The sequence below is a fragment of the Barbus barbus genome (assembly GCF_936440315.1).
Source record: "Barbus barbus genome assembly, chromosome: 15".
Lineage (NCBI taxonomy): Eukaryota > Metazoa > Chordata > Actinopteri > Cypriniformes > Cyprinidae > Barbus > Barbus barbus.
The window spans coordinates 23,726,898-23,742,648 of NC_136743.1; the positions used below are offsets into that span (position 1 = coordinate 23,726,898).

A 15,751-nucleotide genomic window follows, 5' to 3' on the forward strand; every position below is an offset into this window, starting at 1 on the left:
GCTAACAACTTTAGCCTGCTTTTGTTTTCACGAAGAAAGGATATGAAGTACTTCAGGCATTATTAAGCCATGGCGGGAGCTGTTCTCGACAAAATAGCAAGAAAGTGTCAACAAATTGAAAGAGCTCAAAGTCAGGGAAATTGTGGTGAGCGCGAACTTTGTGCGATATATGATTGCTTAAGAAATGCGCAGAGAATTTCATATTTGCTACCTCCTGAGACGTATGAAGAATTAAACAGAAGTCTGGATGAAATTCGAACGATGCTGTCGACGCATTTGCAGAGTGAGGGAACTACAGCTTTTTCCGTCTCTCAAAGTAACTCAGGTGAATTTCTGGTTTTAAAAAGTTTGCTCTTTATCTGCAGTAATCGCATACACAAACGAGGAATCTCGGAAAGCTCGTCTTTGTCTTTTTTATGCGTTTGTTTATTTTCTGCTCTCTACTTTGATCATGACCATACCCATAGTAATACAACTGTAACTTTCTCCTCGGTCTGCACAAAAGTAGTCTTACCAGTTTACATGCTATGTAACTATTCACTTACAAAATGAATACAGTTGTAATACAAATTAAAATCTATGTACATAATACATATAGTTAAAAGTATGACTGTACAACAAATTGTATGCCTACATAATTTTTATGTAAATAAGGATTAAAATAACAATTCTTTGAATGGCTACTGAAAAACATTACTGATAAGGTTCCACACAAAGGTTAATCAGTCCATAAAAATGTATTTGTATGTGAGATTTCAGATTTCGTATCACACATAAGCATATACCATATTTAGGTTTAAAAATAACCAACAGACACTCAAACTGTTCAAAGTGTAATTTAATTTTTCAACTTTGCCTGGTCAAGTTCAATGACTCATAATAAAGAAATTGTATTTCTTCAACATTTGTAGGCCTACTAAAGAAAACAATGTTGAAAAAGTAGTTTAAATCTGCAATGCTGGGTAATGTACAAAGTGCTTGTTACAGAATCACCCTGTTATTAGACCATTACTTTGTTCCATCCCTTCCTTTCTTTCTTTCCTTTCTTATTTGCCACAATGTTGCATGCCAGTAAAACAAATATGTTGCTTTCAATTGCAGGTAGCCGAGGTAGACCAGCCATTCAAATAACACGTGACCAAATTGAATTTTTAATGAAGCAAGGTCACACAGTCAAACGAATGGCAAGAATGTTAGGGTGCTCCTCCTCATTCTTGTACAAGAGGTCCAAGCTGCTTGGCGTATCAATCAGGAGCAGAATGTCAAGAGTGGATGATGGAGAACTTGAAAATGTAGTGAGACGACTACAATGCCAGTAACCAAATACTGGAAGTGAGGTAAGGCTTGTTTGATTTCATTTTAAGGTCTGTCCTATCAGTTCATAAACTAATTATTATTATTTCATTTTCTCCAATTCAATGCAAACATTTTACATGATGCGAGCCTTACTGGTTGCAGAAGGATTAAAGGTTTCCCGCCAAAGGGTTCGTGAGATGTTGGTCCGTATCAATCCAGCGGCTGCTGCAAGGAGATGGAGCAGCACAGTGGCTAGAAGAGTTTATCATGTGCCCTATCCCAACAGTCTCTGGCACATTGATGGCAACATGCGCCTCATAAGGTTAGTTTAATGTAATTTATGTTCTGCTGATGCAGCATAAAAATGGTGTGACAGTGCATTTCTGCGATACTAAAATATAGCCTAGTGTAGACCTGCATTATCAAATTCGGATTTATAGAATGAACAGCCAAACATGTTTAGAAACCTGAATAACCCAGCCATTTATGCTGGTTATGCATCTGATTTCAATTAAAAGTTATTTGTTTTTAAAGGTATTTGGTCTTAAATATGCTAAATAAATCTGTTACAGACTAGTCCATTACTGCGAACCTAAGCAGCCATTGTAAATCACAATACTACAATATCATTATAACAGTTCACCATATCGTCCTGGCCTAAAACCACTAAATGTTAAATCCCTGACATTTTAGATCCAGTGACTTTTTTTTAAAGCAGGTTTGAAAGAGTCTGTACTGTGGAACTATATGAACGTTTGACTTTTAGAAAACTTGCATTTTCTATATGAATTATTAATACATTACATACAGTACATACAATTATTCTAAGTATAACACAGTGTAGTTTATATTTCACTTCTATAGTCCCTAATATTCCAGTTGTCCTTATGTACACTTCCTAATTTCTTGATTATTAGACCCCGCTTTTTTCACCATTTATTCATGTTAAAATAAAAATTTGTCCAAACAGTACTTGATTATTTGTGCGCCCTGTTGTAAAGGTTAATTATTTAAAAATTTCATTTTAATGTGTCTATTGTGATGTCCTGCATAAAAGAAACCTGGGAACTGTGAAGAAGTGGGACCTGTAGCACTTCTTTGTTTGTTTCTTCACACTGTACTACCTATAATACTTAACTTACATTTGTATTATTTATTTTTTTTCTTTTAGATGGGGCTTTGTGATTCATGGTGCAATCGATGGACATTCACGACTAATCACATACCTAAACTGCAACACCGACAACTGTGCCAGTACTGTACTGTCTCAGTTTATTCAAGCAACATGCCTTTATGGTCTGCCCTCTAGGGTAAGGTCAGATCACTGTGGTGAAAACTTACAAGTGGCCTTGTTCATGAACCTTGTACAAGGACTTCAGCGCCGGAGTCACATCACTGGGGAATCAGTTCACAATCAAAGGATAGAACGTTTGTGGAGGGATGTATTTTTACATGTGCTACATTCATTCTACAGCATGTTCTACAGTCTTGAAGATTCTGAACTTCTTGATCCCAGCAATGACCTTCACAAAGTTTCACTCGGCATAGTTTTTCTTCCACAGATCCAAGCCAGACTACAACACTTCAAAGAGGCATGGAATCACCATGCTTTGCGGACAGAAAACAATAAAACACCAACACAGATATGGACTGAGGGAATGCTGTCAAGGATGGGAAATGATAGCACAGCTCTCAACAATGTGTTTGGAGACGATCCCTACAGGCGAGAAAATTTAAATGAACTTCTGGCTCAACATGGCATTGAGTATTTGCCCACAGCTGAAACAGAAGACATCCCAGCTGTAACTGTTGAACAGCCTCAAATTAACCTCACTCCTCAGCAAATGGAAACTGTGTCCCATGCTATTGACCATATCACAGATTTAAAGACTAAGTTTCAGGTGTGTTGTGCAGAAATTGCCAATCTTTTGGCAAACTAGTGTTGCAGATTAGAGTGTTAATAATGTCATTCTTTTGTAATATTTTAATATGTAAACGATTTAACTACAACAATGCTCTGTTGAAGAATTAGATGCTTACAGTAGATGCTGACATTGAAAAAAATAATTTTCTGTGAAAAGCTGGTGTACAAGTGAGAACCTGAACAAAGAGTTAAAAGTGAGCAATGTTACTGTGTTTTTTCCACAATAAACAGTAACATGCACAATAATGCATTTTATTTTGTTATAGATGCACATCTCAAACATATTTGACTTGAAAGTGGTTCTTAAATGGAACTTTAAATTAATAAAAGGTGTACTCCGTTGTAACTGTACCTAAAATTACTTTATATAAAGAGGTAATATTAAGGCTTAAAGCATGAGACTTCTGTAAGTCATAATGCATTGACAACATTGTTTTCTTTGTTAACCTTTTCCTTTAAAAGTGAAAAAAAAAAAAAAAAAAAAAAAAAAGTACATTCTTTTTTTCCACTCCAAAAATTCAGAACATAGAAACTAAATACACTTTGTACTATTTGAGGTTGAGTAAATGGTCACAATTTTCATATTTGGGCTAACTCCCCCTTTAACAACGACAACAAGATACAAACTCACAACAAGATACAAACTCAACACAATGCAACAAAACCCCATCCATTATGGATACAGCTCTAGATTTCAGGCAACACCAAAATATGGGCTTTGCATGATTCCCTCCGTCATGTAGGTCTCGAACATTTCATATTCTTTGTGTATCGGCAGTCATAATATGAGGCAAGTATTGGCCTCTGGAAAGATTTTTCCGTCTTGGAGGAACTATTTCTGGGCGGTGGGGGAAACCCAGGGGTGGCACTGTGGAGGCTCCAGTGGTAGATTCCATTATTCTCTCAAGAGTGACTGCATCACAAATCAAATCACTTTTATTGTCACATCACCACAGCACGTGTGCCTTCGTGAGTGAAATTCTTGAGAGCGTGCTCCAGACACTGCAGAAACAATTTACATATAGACAATTTACATATAAACAATTTACATATAGACATTACCATACATACGTACAGACTTATACAGATGACAATGTGTAATATACACATACATATACTCAGTACACATAGTGTACTATTAGACAGACATACAGTTACCGATACACATTATACACAGTATGTAGTACACATTCTACGTTATATACACACAGTAATATGCGAAGATGCAGCAGATTATATATAAACCGGATGTGCAAATGTCATGGATGTGCATTGGATGGTATCCAGTGCTGGCAAAAAGATTGTTGTATTTGTGCAGTAGTGTACTGGTAGTCCAGTTTGAACTGTATTGGAATTAAAGTGCAGTGCGTGGTATATTGTAAAGTGGGATTGTGCTGTAGGGTGTATTAGTTTTTACTGTTCATTAGCCTGATAGCCTGAGGAAAAAAGCTATCCCTCAGTCGGCTAGTGCGGGATCGGATGCTGCGGAGACGTCTTCCTGAGGGCAGCAGAGAGAGCAGTCTGTGGGACGGGTGGCTGGAGTCACTGATGATCCTCCGGGCTTTCTTTATACACCGCATGGTGTAGATGTCCTGGAGGGAGGGAAGCTCACCTCCAACAATGTGACGGGCAGTTCGCACGACCCTTTGCAGAGCTTTGCGGTTGCCAGCAGTGCTGTTTCTCTCTCCCTCTGCAAAATATATGTACAGAAAATCACAAACTTCAAAAGACTCTAACCTATTATAAAATGTGTGGTAAGTGCAGTTCTTTGACAGCGATATTTTGATCTAAACAGAGTTAGCCAGCCTGTCTAATTATGACTACATCTAACTGCATTGTTTCTATATTTTTTCTGATTACAAAAAAAAAAACAAAAAAAAAACAATCCTAGGTATTTGTTCTGCATAATGGCTAGATTCACCACAAATAAGAATTTTTCATTGTGAACACTCCTTTTCTTCAAATCTAAGTCACTGTTTTTATTAATCTCTTTTTGTTTTTAGAGGACCAATAACGTAAAACAAAGAAAAGCCAATTAAAAATAAAAGCTACATAAAGTAGCGTTGGCATTCCAGCTATTAATTTAACAGCATGTGTCCCATTCAAACAGTCTGAATATTAATATTTACTGTAATCGCAGTGATTCAGGACAAGACAAACACAACTTGGAAAATGGATTTAGTAATTCACTCATTATACTGTATACATCTTGAAGAAAAAAGAAAAAAAAAAAAAAAAAACATGGATGTACCTTTAACATTACATAAAAAACATTTCATACCTTCAACATCGATCAACCAGTCCCTCCAGTGGCATACAGTCTGGTTTTCCTTTGCCATTCTGTTGCTCCCTTGTGGGGAGAAGTTAACATGAAAAAGACTGCAGAGATCCTTTGCCTGAAGGGGCCTCTGCTCATTGATGAACATATCATAAAAAAAAGTGCAGGATTTCTCTGCATCTCTTCCAGCAAACCGAGAGTTTGCAACCCTTCTGAAAACCTGTAAAACAAACATAGCACTCAATGTAAGTTTCAAGCAGATGATAGCTATGTTGTCAGAAAGGAAAGGCTTAAAAATTTACATCACCCCAAATAAATTAAATTCTGTCATTAATTATTCTGGTCAACCCATAAGACCTTCATATATGTTCTACCATGACAACTTTCAGGAGGTGTTAGCATGGTAGTATCTTTGAGTTCTGGAGGTTAACTAAAGTCCTGGGGTGTGAAAACCAATGAGGGTGAATAATTAACAGAATTTTAATTGTTGGGCACTTACTGGTCCAAGGCAGCTCTTAGCCTTCCATTCACAAAGAACTCTGCAGCTGACTGGACAAGAGAGTTCCTTTCTGTCAGGCTTGATACATCTCAAGGCACCAATGATACTTAAGCTGTCTGCTGCTTCTGTAATGGCACAATTTGCCTCCAGAACATTTGTTGCTTCCTGTATCTAAAACAGTTGTGAAAAGAAATTTTACAATTGTGAGAAAAAAAAAAAAAAAACTAAAACCGGCATGATAAAGAGGTCATGTGATGCATTTTCTTGTTTTCCTTTTTCTTTAGTGTGTTAATTAGGTGTTCGTGCGTGTATAAGATTTGCAGTTACAAAGCAGTGTCCCACAAAAGGTAAGGTGACACATTTCAACCACATTTATACCAAAGAGCTCTGTTATCAGTGGAAAACGAAACCATCTGTATCAGCATAGAATGAAATTGTTACACAGAGAGCCATTTGTACTGCTGGTGGAAAAGCAGCTCTAGATGTCTTGTGTTGTTTCACACTGGCGCCTGCTCAAGCAGAGCATCATTTACCCATTAACTGTCTTATATGAAATTTGAAAACTGTAGCTTGCGATTATGGCAAGGGGCATTCAATTTCTGACACACACACTTGTGGTGTTCGGTCAATCACAGTGACCGAACAATCAATCACAGCCCCTACTTTGAGCTGGAAGGAGAAGCATTGTAGAAAATGCCACATTTGAGAGAGGCTGGGCATAGAATAGTATATGAAAAATGTGTTTAAACATTGAAGCATGTCGACACATTTTACCAAATACACAAAATAATGATCTTTAATAATAGCATCATATAACACCTTTAAACAGTTCTCAAACATCTCCGTACATTGATTAGTTGCTCCCTCAATGTATGATCTCCAATCTCATCCACTGAGGCAGGGGATGTTGGCACACCACAGATCTGCTGAAAAAGCCTCTCAGAGAAGAAATGTGGTCCAACTCCTCCATGGACGACACACAAAGCAATCATCTTCCCCACTGATGCATACAACGTAGTCTCCAAAGCTAAAGCAAAACAGAAAAAAAAGTTGATGTCAGAAATTCCTACAGAACCATTATGAATATTTTTAAGTTAATATTTTATCCCTCAGTCACCACTGGCTTAAATTTTGTTATTAGAATTCAGGTGATCTGATCATAATTGGACTGTTTAATGCAGGTGAAAATAGGGACCGTCATTCTTACATCATTAATGTAACTGAGGAAAAAAATGACATTTTAACAGATTCATCTTTTTGACCCTTTGTAAGTCTTGTCAAAATAGTTTTGTCTTAGAATTGCATATGAACTAAAAACGGCAAGCTATATGATCAAAACTGTGTCCTATAAAGTCACAATTGCTAGATTTGGGCCTGGTTTCACAGACAGGGTTTAGACTAAACCAGGATTAGGCCATAGTTCAATTAGGCGATTTAAGTAACTTTATAAATGTGCCTTAGAAAAAAAACATTACTGGAGTACATCTTGAGACAAAACAAGGGCACTGATATATTTTAAGATCAGTCCGAGCAAGTTTCTTACAGTTTAAACAGCTCAGGCTTAAATTTTAATCTAGGACTAGGCTTAAACCTTGTCTGTGAAACCGGGGGATAAAGTTTAAAGTTGACTTATAGAGTTTATAAGTCACAACTGCAAGTTTGTATCCCATAATTGAGGATAAATAGTTACCTTTTTTATTTTGTGGCAGCTTCCACATAAAACATCTTTGCATATGAAAGTTATATATACACACACATACTGTATGTGCAACTCTCGAATAAGTTTACAAATTTTTAGTATAACAGCGGTATAAATTAACAAAATGTGAGGTGTTGATTATAGCATTATATTTTGATCTACTCTCAACACTTGAAAGGTTACAGGGATGAGCACTCAGTGTTGATCAAGTGAATGCAGTGATCTCATCATTGCAACATGATTTCTGCTCTCTCACAAAATCCTTATCACAACTAACAGTGCAAACAAGATGTAAATACAGCATATAGTACAGTGTACCCCTGTCATTCATTGTAACAGACCCGTATACAATAAAAGTCTTTACTGGACTACCAAGTTAGACATTATTTCTGAAACTAGCAGAATGTTTTAATAGAACAATGTGAAACTTACAAAATTAAAGTTATGACCCCATAAAAAAAAAAAAAAAAAAAAAAAAAATCCAAACACAAGATCAAAAAGACTGTTCGACTATTTGACTCTTAAGGTGGAATCCAAAAAGCATCATCTGGCCAGTAGTGGTGTGAGGAAAAAAATAACTACTTTTTCAAGGACACCGAAGAGCTGAACAGCATTACAACATAACCTGACACAAAAGCTTTCTGCTTTAGCAGGAGTACTGACCTTGAGTGTCTAGAGCCAAACTCCTGTCTTTCTCATTGGCCTGAAAAACATTTGATTGATGGACGGCCCGCATCAACAACCGCAAGTATTCTCTAGTAGGGCCACCTTCATCTATTGCCCCTTCCCCATTTTCGTCAGCATCAACAAACACTACATCTAGTTTTGCTTGTGGGTTGAATCGTCGCCGTTTGATAGCTTGCAGGCTGCAGTGTAATGTTTTCTCTGAACACATTTATTTGGTTTGCTGTTGGGCAGATGTTTCCATCAATTTTGCTTTGCAGTTTTTTTTAGAATGGTCTGTAGGTCAACCCTGCAAAAGACAAAGATTGGATGTTTTTAGTCAAATGCGGAGCATTTTGGTATATTTCAGAATATTGCTAGTTGCATAAAGCTCGCTCCCGCATGCAGGGACTTCCAGTCACAAAGCAACCTCATCCCATTATTTTTAAATGGAGTTGTTGGCTTTCTCTGTGCGTGTGTGTGCGCGCGTTTATGTGTGTTTGTTAATTTGTGAATGCATAAAAATATTTTTTTAACTGTTAGTAAATAAGCATATATAGGAACATACTCATCTAGGACCACGGAGCTCCCTTGAGCTATTAGGGATAGATCTACAATGTCTGATGGCTGGGGAGATGGAGAACTAAGTGGTGTCTCCTCATCAATGTCTATGACAATTGGCTCTGCAGGTTGGTCTTCAAAATTAAAATTAATGAATTGAGTCTGAGCTGTGAACGAAGCCACAGAAGGCTGTACATAGGGCTGAGCAACTGAAGACTGGGCAGTGGGCAGAACAACTGCAGGCTGGGCAGAGGTCGGAGTGACTGGAGACTGGACTGGGGATAGAGCCACTGAAGACTGAACAAAGGACGAATCCACTGGAGGCTGGGCAACATTTACAGGGTCGCTGTGTTTTTCCTGAAATGAAAAGAACAATGACAAAACTGCGATTTAAAAAGTAGTGTCGAGCTCACACCCGGAGCAGTGGGCAGCTATTGCTGTGGCGCCCGGGGAGCAGTTGGGGGATTGGTGCCTTGCTCACCTCAGTCGTGGTATTGAGGGTGGAGAGAGCGCTGGTTATTTATTCCCTCCACCTTCAATCCCTGCTGGACCTGGGACTCAAACCCGCAACCTTTCGATTACAAGCCTTGCTACCTAACCATTAGGCCACAGCTGCCCCCAAGTATATATATATTAGGTTATATGGGCCACAACCCATTGGGTGTGGATGACAATTCGATTCAGAACTACAGACACGAGTACAAAATGTTTAAAAAAAAAGAAAAAAAAAAAAAAAAAAAAAAAAACCCCACGATGGCAAATATTGTTAAAATAAAGAAATCCCAGAAATGAGAAAAAGAAACTAAATAAAACATCTATGAAAAAATCCTTAATCCTTCTTCACAATGAACTTCTTACTTGGATCAGCCATGATGAACTTCCTCTTAATTAAATCTCCATTTGGATATTTGACTTTCAGAAATTCTCCATCTAGAGCTTCAACACGAACGGCCATTCGCTGGCGTCTTTCCTCAATGGCCTAAAAAAAAAGATATAAAAAATAAAAATAAAAAAAAAATAATATTTAGTGGCAGCACTAACCTTTTTGCGCTTTTCCAGAACCTCACAGCAGCGCCTCCTTCTGTCCTGCAATACCATAGATTTAATATACTTTTGTGCACCCAAATTAACCATGGCAAGCCAAATGCAATAAGTCAAAAATGACCTTTTCTATATCTGCCAACAAAACAGCATTATATTCTTCATCTTGCTGGGAACGTATAGCTCGCCACTCCTGAAGGAAATAAAGTACAACTGTGAGTCACAAATCATTAATAGTTACAACCATTGACAACATCAAAAATAACTTCCCTCACATGCAGATTTACAGATTCTGTAATCTCAGCATTGAATGAGGTTTCATCAAGTGCTGTAGTATTGGATGGTTGTTGTGAGTTCTGGGAAATGGCTGTGGATGGTGTCATTACCTAGGAGAAGACAAAAAAAAAAAAAAAAAAAAAAATAAGAAAACCCTACAAAGACTCACTGCACAGTGAGGAATTTACTTGAACTGTCACCTAACATTAAATGTGCACTGTGCAGAAACATTTTATATGTATAAACATAACTTATATTAAGGTTAAATTAAAGGCCAATTCAACTGAACATGTCTTAAAGAAATGACTCATTCATTTGAATATTTAGGCCCAGATTTACTAAACAGGACAAATTAGCATGAGAACACAATGCACTGATGGAATGTAAAGTTCTGGAAAATACTAGCACAAGTTTTGTTATGCCAAAAGAGGGTTGTGTTAGAGCAAAATGTCAGTACATCTGGCCCTTGGACTTTAACATGTAGTGAAGTCATACCTGTGAAACTTCAGCTCTTGGGACTATATAGAGCCTGATCTTTCCAGTTGCTTTTTTTTTTTTAGGTCTTTCACACTATTTGCATGCACTTTTTCTATCTTCCGTCCTTTTCCTGCTCTTGCCAAATGAAAACCTATTAAGTTTAAATTCACAGTTGGGTAGCATTGGCAGACAAAATTGTTTAATTCGGACAGAGTCCAATTTAATTGAATTTTTGATCGTTGGGTTCCTCTCCCTGTTGTTTCGTGTACTGGTCTACCTACAAAATTGAAAGTACACATAAGCAACATAAAATAAACAGCTCATCAACTAATCATATACTGTATGTAAGAGATCAGGTTTAATATAGTACAGCTCACTACCAAGTTTGGTGAACAATAAGTAACACTTCCTGTTTTTAAAAGGATTTTCCGGTATTTAAAACACTTTAATGCCCACCAAGATTAAAAATTGTCCCTCTGATAGCTGACTGCTTTTTAAACACTCCCGTGAGTTTTTGCATAGGCACTCTGTGAAGACTGTCAAAGGTTTCAGTTTACAACGGGTCTTTGCTGCATTAACATTTGTAGATAGTCACTGACATATGTTGCAAAAACACGATGTCCAAACAGATGCGTTTAATTTAATCAGTATCTACACCACCAGGAATGGCAAAAATGACTTTGTTCACTGCTTCTTCGTGTCTGCACACTCACAAATCCATTCATTATTACTAACGAAGTATAACAAGAAAATCATTGCTGTGTAGACAGCTCCATTGATGACGAGTCTTTGAAACAGTACTACTTTGCATACCTCGCATTGACCTGAAGTACTGAACAGCTTCAGTGATTATAATGCCAGCAATCTTTGCTCACTTTCTATATTAAAGCTGTATTAATGTTTTTCATGCTACTAACTACAAAATAAAGTTTCTGCATTAATAAACTCATTTAAATGTGCAGGTGAATCCAGGAGACTATGATAACCATAGCAATGGATGGAACAAAACAATCGGATAGGGTATGTCAAATGATCTGTGCAAGTTTTAGAGTGTAAAAGCTAAATTATAGAAAAAAAAAAAAAAATACAAGAGTTAAATAAAGTAAAATAGTTCTAAATACTTGTTTTTATTATCTGCCCTGACAGTAATTTCCTTTTATGAATAAACAGGATAAGCTAATCTTAAAAATGGTTTTGAAATATTTGAATTGGTAATTCCAAAATATAACGCTGTGGTACATCTGAAATCCTTATATATCAAGTATACATTTACCTAATCCCACGTTTGCAAACCGCTCAAGCTCTGTTGTAGATGGTAAAATTGCAATATCTGGGCCTGAGAGCAGGAAAAGGTGTGTCTGCCAGACAGAATTTTCTTGCCTTCCCGGTGGTCCTGGCACACACATAGAAATACAGTTAAATAATATCTTAAACACTGGTAAATCACTGTTAATTTTGTAAATGGTTACAAAGCACAACCCAACTTACTGTTAAGTCGTTGGAACTGACGCCGGAAAAAGGCGTCTAGTTGAAGGAAGGAGATTGTTATTATCGTTAGCTGAGAGCTGTTGTCTGGCTCTTGAGATGCTGTTAAAAACTGTCAAAAGATCGCTGGCTGCATCTCCTGATCTGATGACATGGTAGGCTGAGAGAAAACAGTTTTCCCCAAACGCATCAAGGTCAGGAATTTAATATTGCCTAAAATATCCAGATTTTGTTTTTCCGTTTTCATACATGCTTAATGTAATGAAGCAAGTCTGCACAGACCGATCAGCATATGACATTAACGTAAGCAACAGAAAAACAAAACCTGAATATTAGACTTAGAAATCCTGGCCACGACACGTCCGAGGAAAAAAAACGGCACGTAGGGTCACTCTACAGAACAGAATATTGTACATTGCAATGTGGAATTCACCAGCCCATACCTTGGTAGCAGCAATGCCACATTTTCACAATTAAAGATAAGAAATTATACATTACCATCGAACATGAAGATGGAGCAAAACAAAATAGCTATTTTAGTTATAAGAGAATTGGTCTATAAAAGACTCGTTTACGTTCCTGTACGTGCTCCGAAGACATTTCCACTCACATTTAATGACTACATGAAGCACAGCAAATCCGACCATACGTAAACAGCAATATGTAAAAATGTGGATAAACATTTAAAACCTAATAAATAGCCTGTGGCCACACATATAACTTATGCCTGATAGGCTATATCAACTTGACATTGCAATTTATGAATTAAATCAACATTACGACAAAATGAAAAAACGTAAATTAGGGGGCTAAATATAATATAAATTCCGGCGCTATCTGACAACTATATAGTAATAATATATATTACCTTACAAGCTGTTCATTTACAACGCAATGTAAATGATTTGCAAATAATTCAGTTACAATTACAGTGTTAACCTACAGGAATTATTTAATTACCGGAAAACCAGGTCAGGCCGTTCTGAGATTTTGGCGCGCTCGAAGACCATATGGTTAAGGCGGGGCTTAGCAAAGGGGTGGTTTGTGTACACAATTAAGATATCTATTAAATAATTATGACTAGTCAGAATTTTAATTCTAGATATCTACATTCAGATTCTTCCTAGTCACAAAGCTGAATGCGGATATCTCCAAAGAAAGAGCCTCCTTGTCAAAAATCTGATTGAGATATCCATAATTAAATTGCAGATATCTTTAAATAAGTTTTGACTAGGAAGAATTCCAATTCATGATATCTACAACTGTAATTCGACTAGTAGTAAATTTACAGATATCTACAAATGTATTTGTGGATATCTTTAAAAATGACGAATGAAAGATATCTCCAATTGGATTATGACTAGTAAAAACCCAGTTAGAAATATCTTGAATTATAATTTGCACTAGTGGCAACTCAGTTAGAGATATCTCTAATTTAATTGTCACTAGTAAAATTGTAATTAGAGATCTCTAATTACAATTCTGCCTAGTGAACATTCATTTACAGATATCTTTAATTACAATTTCTACTAGTCAAAACTCATTTGTAGATATCTGAAAATATTTTCCAATGGAAGTTAATGGAAGAATATGACTAGTCAAAAGCAATATAGATATCTCTAATGTATATTACAACTAGTCAAATTAACATTGTAGATATCTTCAATGCATATTATGACTAGTCACAATCACATTGTAGATATCTTGAATGCAATTACGACGAGTCAAAATTGCAGAATATATATCTGGAATTGGAATTATGACTAATCAAAACTGAATTATGACTAGTATGGCAAAGAGTATTTAATGCTAAATCGGCTTGCCATAGACGGTGAATCCAGTGCCGGTGAACATCCAGACGACGAAAACCACGAAGACTCCAGACAGACGAGGACCAGGAACACTGAAGCAGCCGGCACACGAAGAACGACACGGAGGACATCAAAGAACGATCTGACAAAGAGGAAAGAGTGCTGTGAGGCTTTATAGGAGAGTGAATTGGCAGCAGCTGGTGCGGGGAATGAGATCAGCTGGCGCGCTGATGAGCGGTGACGCCCACTCACACACACACACACACACACACAGAGAGAACAACCAAACACGAGACAAGAAGAAGACAGTGAATTCATGAACCGTGACAGTAATCAACTTTGTGCACACTGCCCTCCCAAAAAGTTTGGAAACGCCCTTGAAAAGTGGGGTCTTGGACAATATTGGCATGAATCCTTTTTTAATTTGTGATAATTTTGCACTGATAAGGGACAACACAAACTACGACAACATAGCCTATTTTATTACATAAACAGTTTATACATAGAAAAAAACTTACATTTTCGATCAATCAAAATTTAGCAGCTATTACAGCTCTGCATAATCTGGGCATCTGAGCTGTCAGTTTATTCAAACATTGACTTTGAATTGGCAATCAATTGTTGAAGCTACAGTATTAAGGTGTGCTGACCCACAAATCTTTTGAAAACCTGGGCCAAGTTTAAACCAGTAACCAGGCATCACAGCTGGCAAAGGGGCATGTCTTACTTTGATGTGTATATATTGCCATTATTATGTTTTGTTGCTGGCCTTCAATAATAATGTCAAGTTACTTTAATGTATTTGCACCAAAAAATGATAAGGATTTATGCTGATATTGTCCAAAACCACACTTTGCCAGGGGTGTTTCCAAACTTTTGGAGGGCAGTGTATATTAATTACTGTGTGTGTGAGTGTGTTCTGAACATTACACCTGTTCTTGAACCATGCAGTGTGTTACCAAGTCATGAGCACAGAAAATTAAACCTATCAATTCATAGATTATGAAGTGTCACATTGAGGATGGGTATAGATAATTTTTACTGATAACATTATTTATCAATAATTATCACTGTTATTGATACAGCACCCCATAATTTGGTGCAAATACTAAAATAAAGACATGATAAAAAGATATGAAACAATTCAGTAGATAATTCATTATTACTTCTTTGCAAAAATAAGTTTAAATTATCTCCTGAGTGTCCTATATGAGGCACCTGCTACAGATGTCTGGAGATGATGTGCTTTAATACCGTTTCACTATCAGAAGATAAACCTAAACAATATTACAATCTTATTGTAATATTACAAGCTCAAGAACCATAGTTCTTGAGCTTCTCAGAAGATAAAAGAAATAAAGAAAACATTCATAAAGGGTAAAGATCTGTCAAATGTTGACGTCCTGGCAACTAAGGTTCACAAAGTAGGAACTACAAGTTTTTTCCAACTTGAGAACTATAGTCACCAAGAATTATTTACTACACAGAATCTGTGCCAATATCACAGACCATAACTATGTCAGCATCACTTGCCTCCGAGTGTAGTTTGGGCTCCTCATCAAAGCATCCTATAAATGCTGTGTCTTGAGCATATCCAGTCTGTTTTTCTTCATTAGTAACATGCATTTATATAGGACTTGAATTTTATCTTTAGCTTTAGCATTCTTTTATCATGTAAAAATACGAATATGCAATATGGAGCATGAATCTAGCAAAATGGTCCTCTTTATAAATTTTTCTA

At 36.7% G+C, this 15,751-nt stretch overlaps 2 protein-coding genes and 1 long non-coding RNA gene across 3 annotated transcripts in view; 2 read left to right on the forward strand and 1 right to left on the reverse strand.

Annotated features, from left to right (window-relative positions):
- Positions 1 to 15,751, forward strand: part of LOC306881630 — a 494,310-nt gene that overhangs the window by 260,295 nt on the left and 218,264 nt on the right. Inside the window, exon 2 of the long non-coding RNA XR_013785162.1 lies at positions 3,237 to 3,337. This is a non-coding gene — a long non-coding RNA (uncharacterized lncRNA). The remainder of the gene's footprint in view (positions 1 to 3,236; positions 3,338 to 15,751) is intronic.
- Positions 13 to 3,461, forward strand: LOC306881628 (uncharacterized protein). The gene is made up of 3 exons (XM_079435801.1): positions 13 to 325; positions 1,102 to 1,618; positions 2,468 to 3,461. Exons 2-3 carry the CDS (start codon positions 1,419 to 1,421, stop codon positions 3,234 to 3,236), a joined length of 969 nt encoding a protein of 322 aa, XP_079291927.1. The 5' UTR covers positions 13 to 325; positions 1,102 to 1,418; the 3' UTR covers positions 3,237 to 3,461.
- On the reverse strand, positions 3,703 to 12,291 carry LOC306881276 (G2/M phase-specific E3 ubiquitin-protein ligase-like). The gene is made up of 12 exons (XM_079435286.1): positions 12,203 to 12,291; positions 11,988 to 12,107; positions 10,733 to 10,991; positions 10,237 to 10,347; positions 10,086 to 10,154; positions 9,779 to 10,006; positions 8,928 to 9,277; positions 8,360 to 8,669; positions 6,846 to 7,024; positions 5,998 to 6,168; positions 5,502 to 5,718; positions 3,703 to 4,910 (listed from the first exon to the last, which is right to left on the reverse strand). Exons 8-12 carry the CDS (start codon positions 8,589 to 8,591, stop codon positions 4,627 to 4,629), a joined length of 1,083 nt encoding a protein of 360 aa, XP_079291412.1. The 5' UTR covers positions 8,592 to 8,669; positions 8,928 to 9,277; positions 9,779 to 10,006; positions 10,086 to 10,154; positions 10,237 to 10,347; positions 10,733 to 10,991; positions 11,988 to 12,107; positions 12,203 to 12,291; the 3' UTR covers positions 3,703 to 4,626.

Bases quoted from the DNA above. Each gene is read 5' to 3' on its own strand.
- LOC306881628 (XM_079435801.1), top strand. From the start codon at position 1,419: ATGCAAACATTTTACATGATGCGAGCCTTACTGGTTGCAGAAGGATTA. The intron at 1,619-2,467 runs GTTAGTTTAATG...TTTTTCTTTTAG, and splicing joins GGCAACATGCGCCTCATAAG to ATGGGGCTTTGTGATTCATG.
- LOC306881276 (XM_079435286.1), bottom strand. From the start codon at position 8,591: ATGTGTTCAGAGAAAACATTACACTGCAGCCTGCAAGCTATCAAACGG. The intron at 6,169-6,845 runs GTACGGAGATGT...CAACTGTTTTAG, and splicing joins TGAGGGAGCAACTAATCAAT to ATACAGGAAGCAACAAATGT. The intron at 5,719-5,997 runs GTAAGTGCCCAA...TTTGTTTTACAG, and splicing joins CTAAGAGCTGCCTTGGACCA to GTTTTCAGAAGGGTTGCAAA.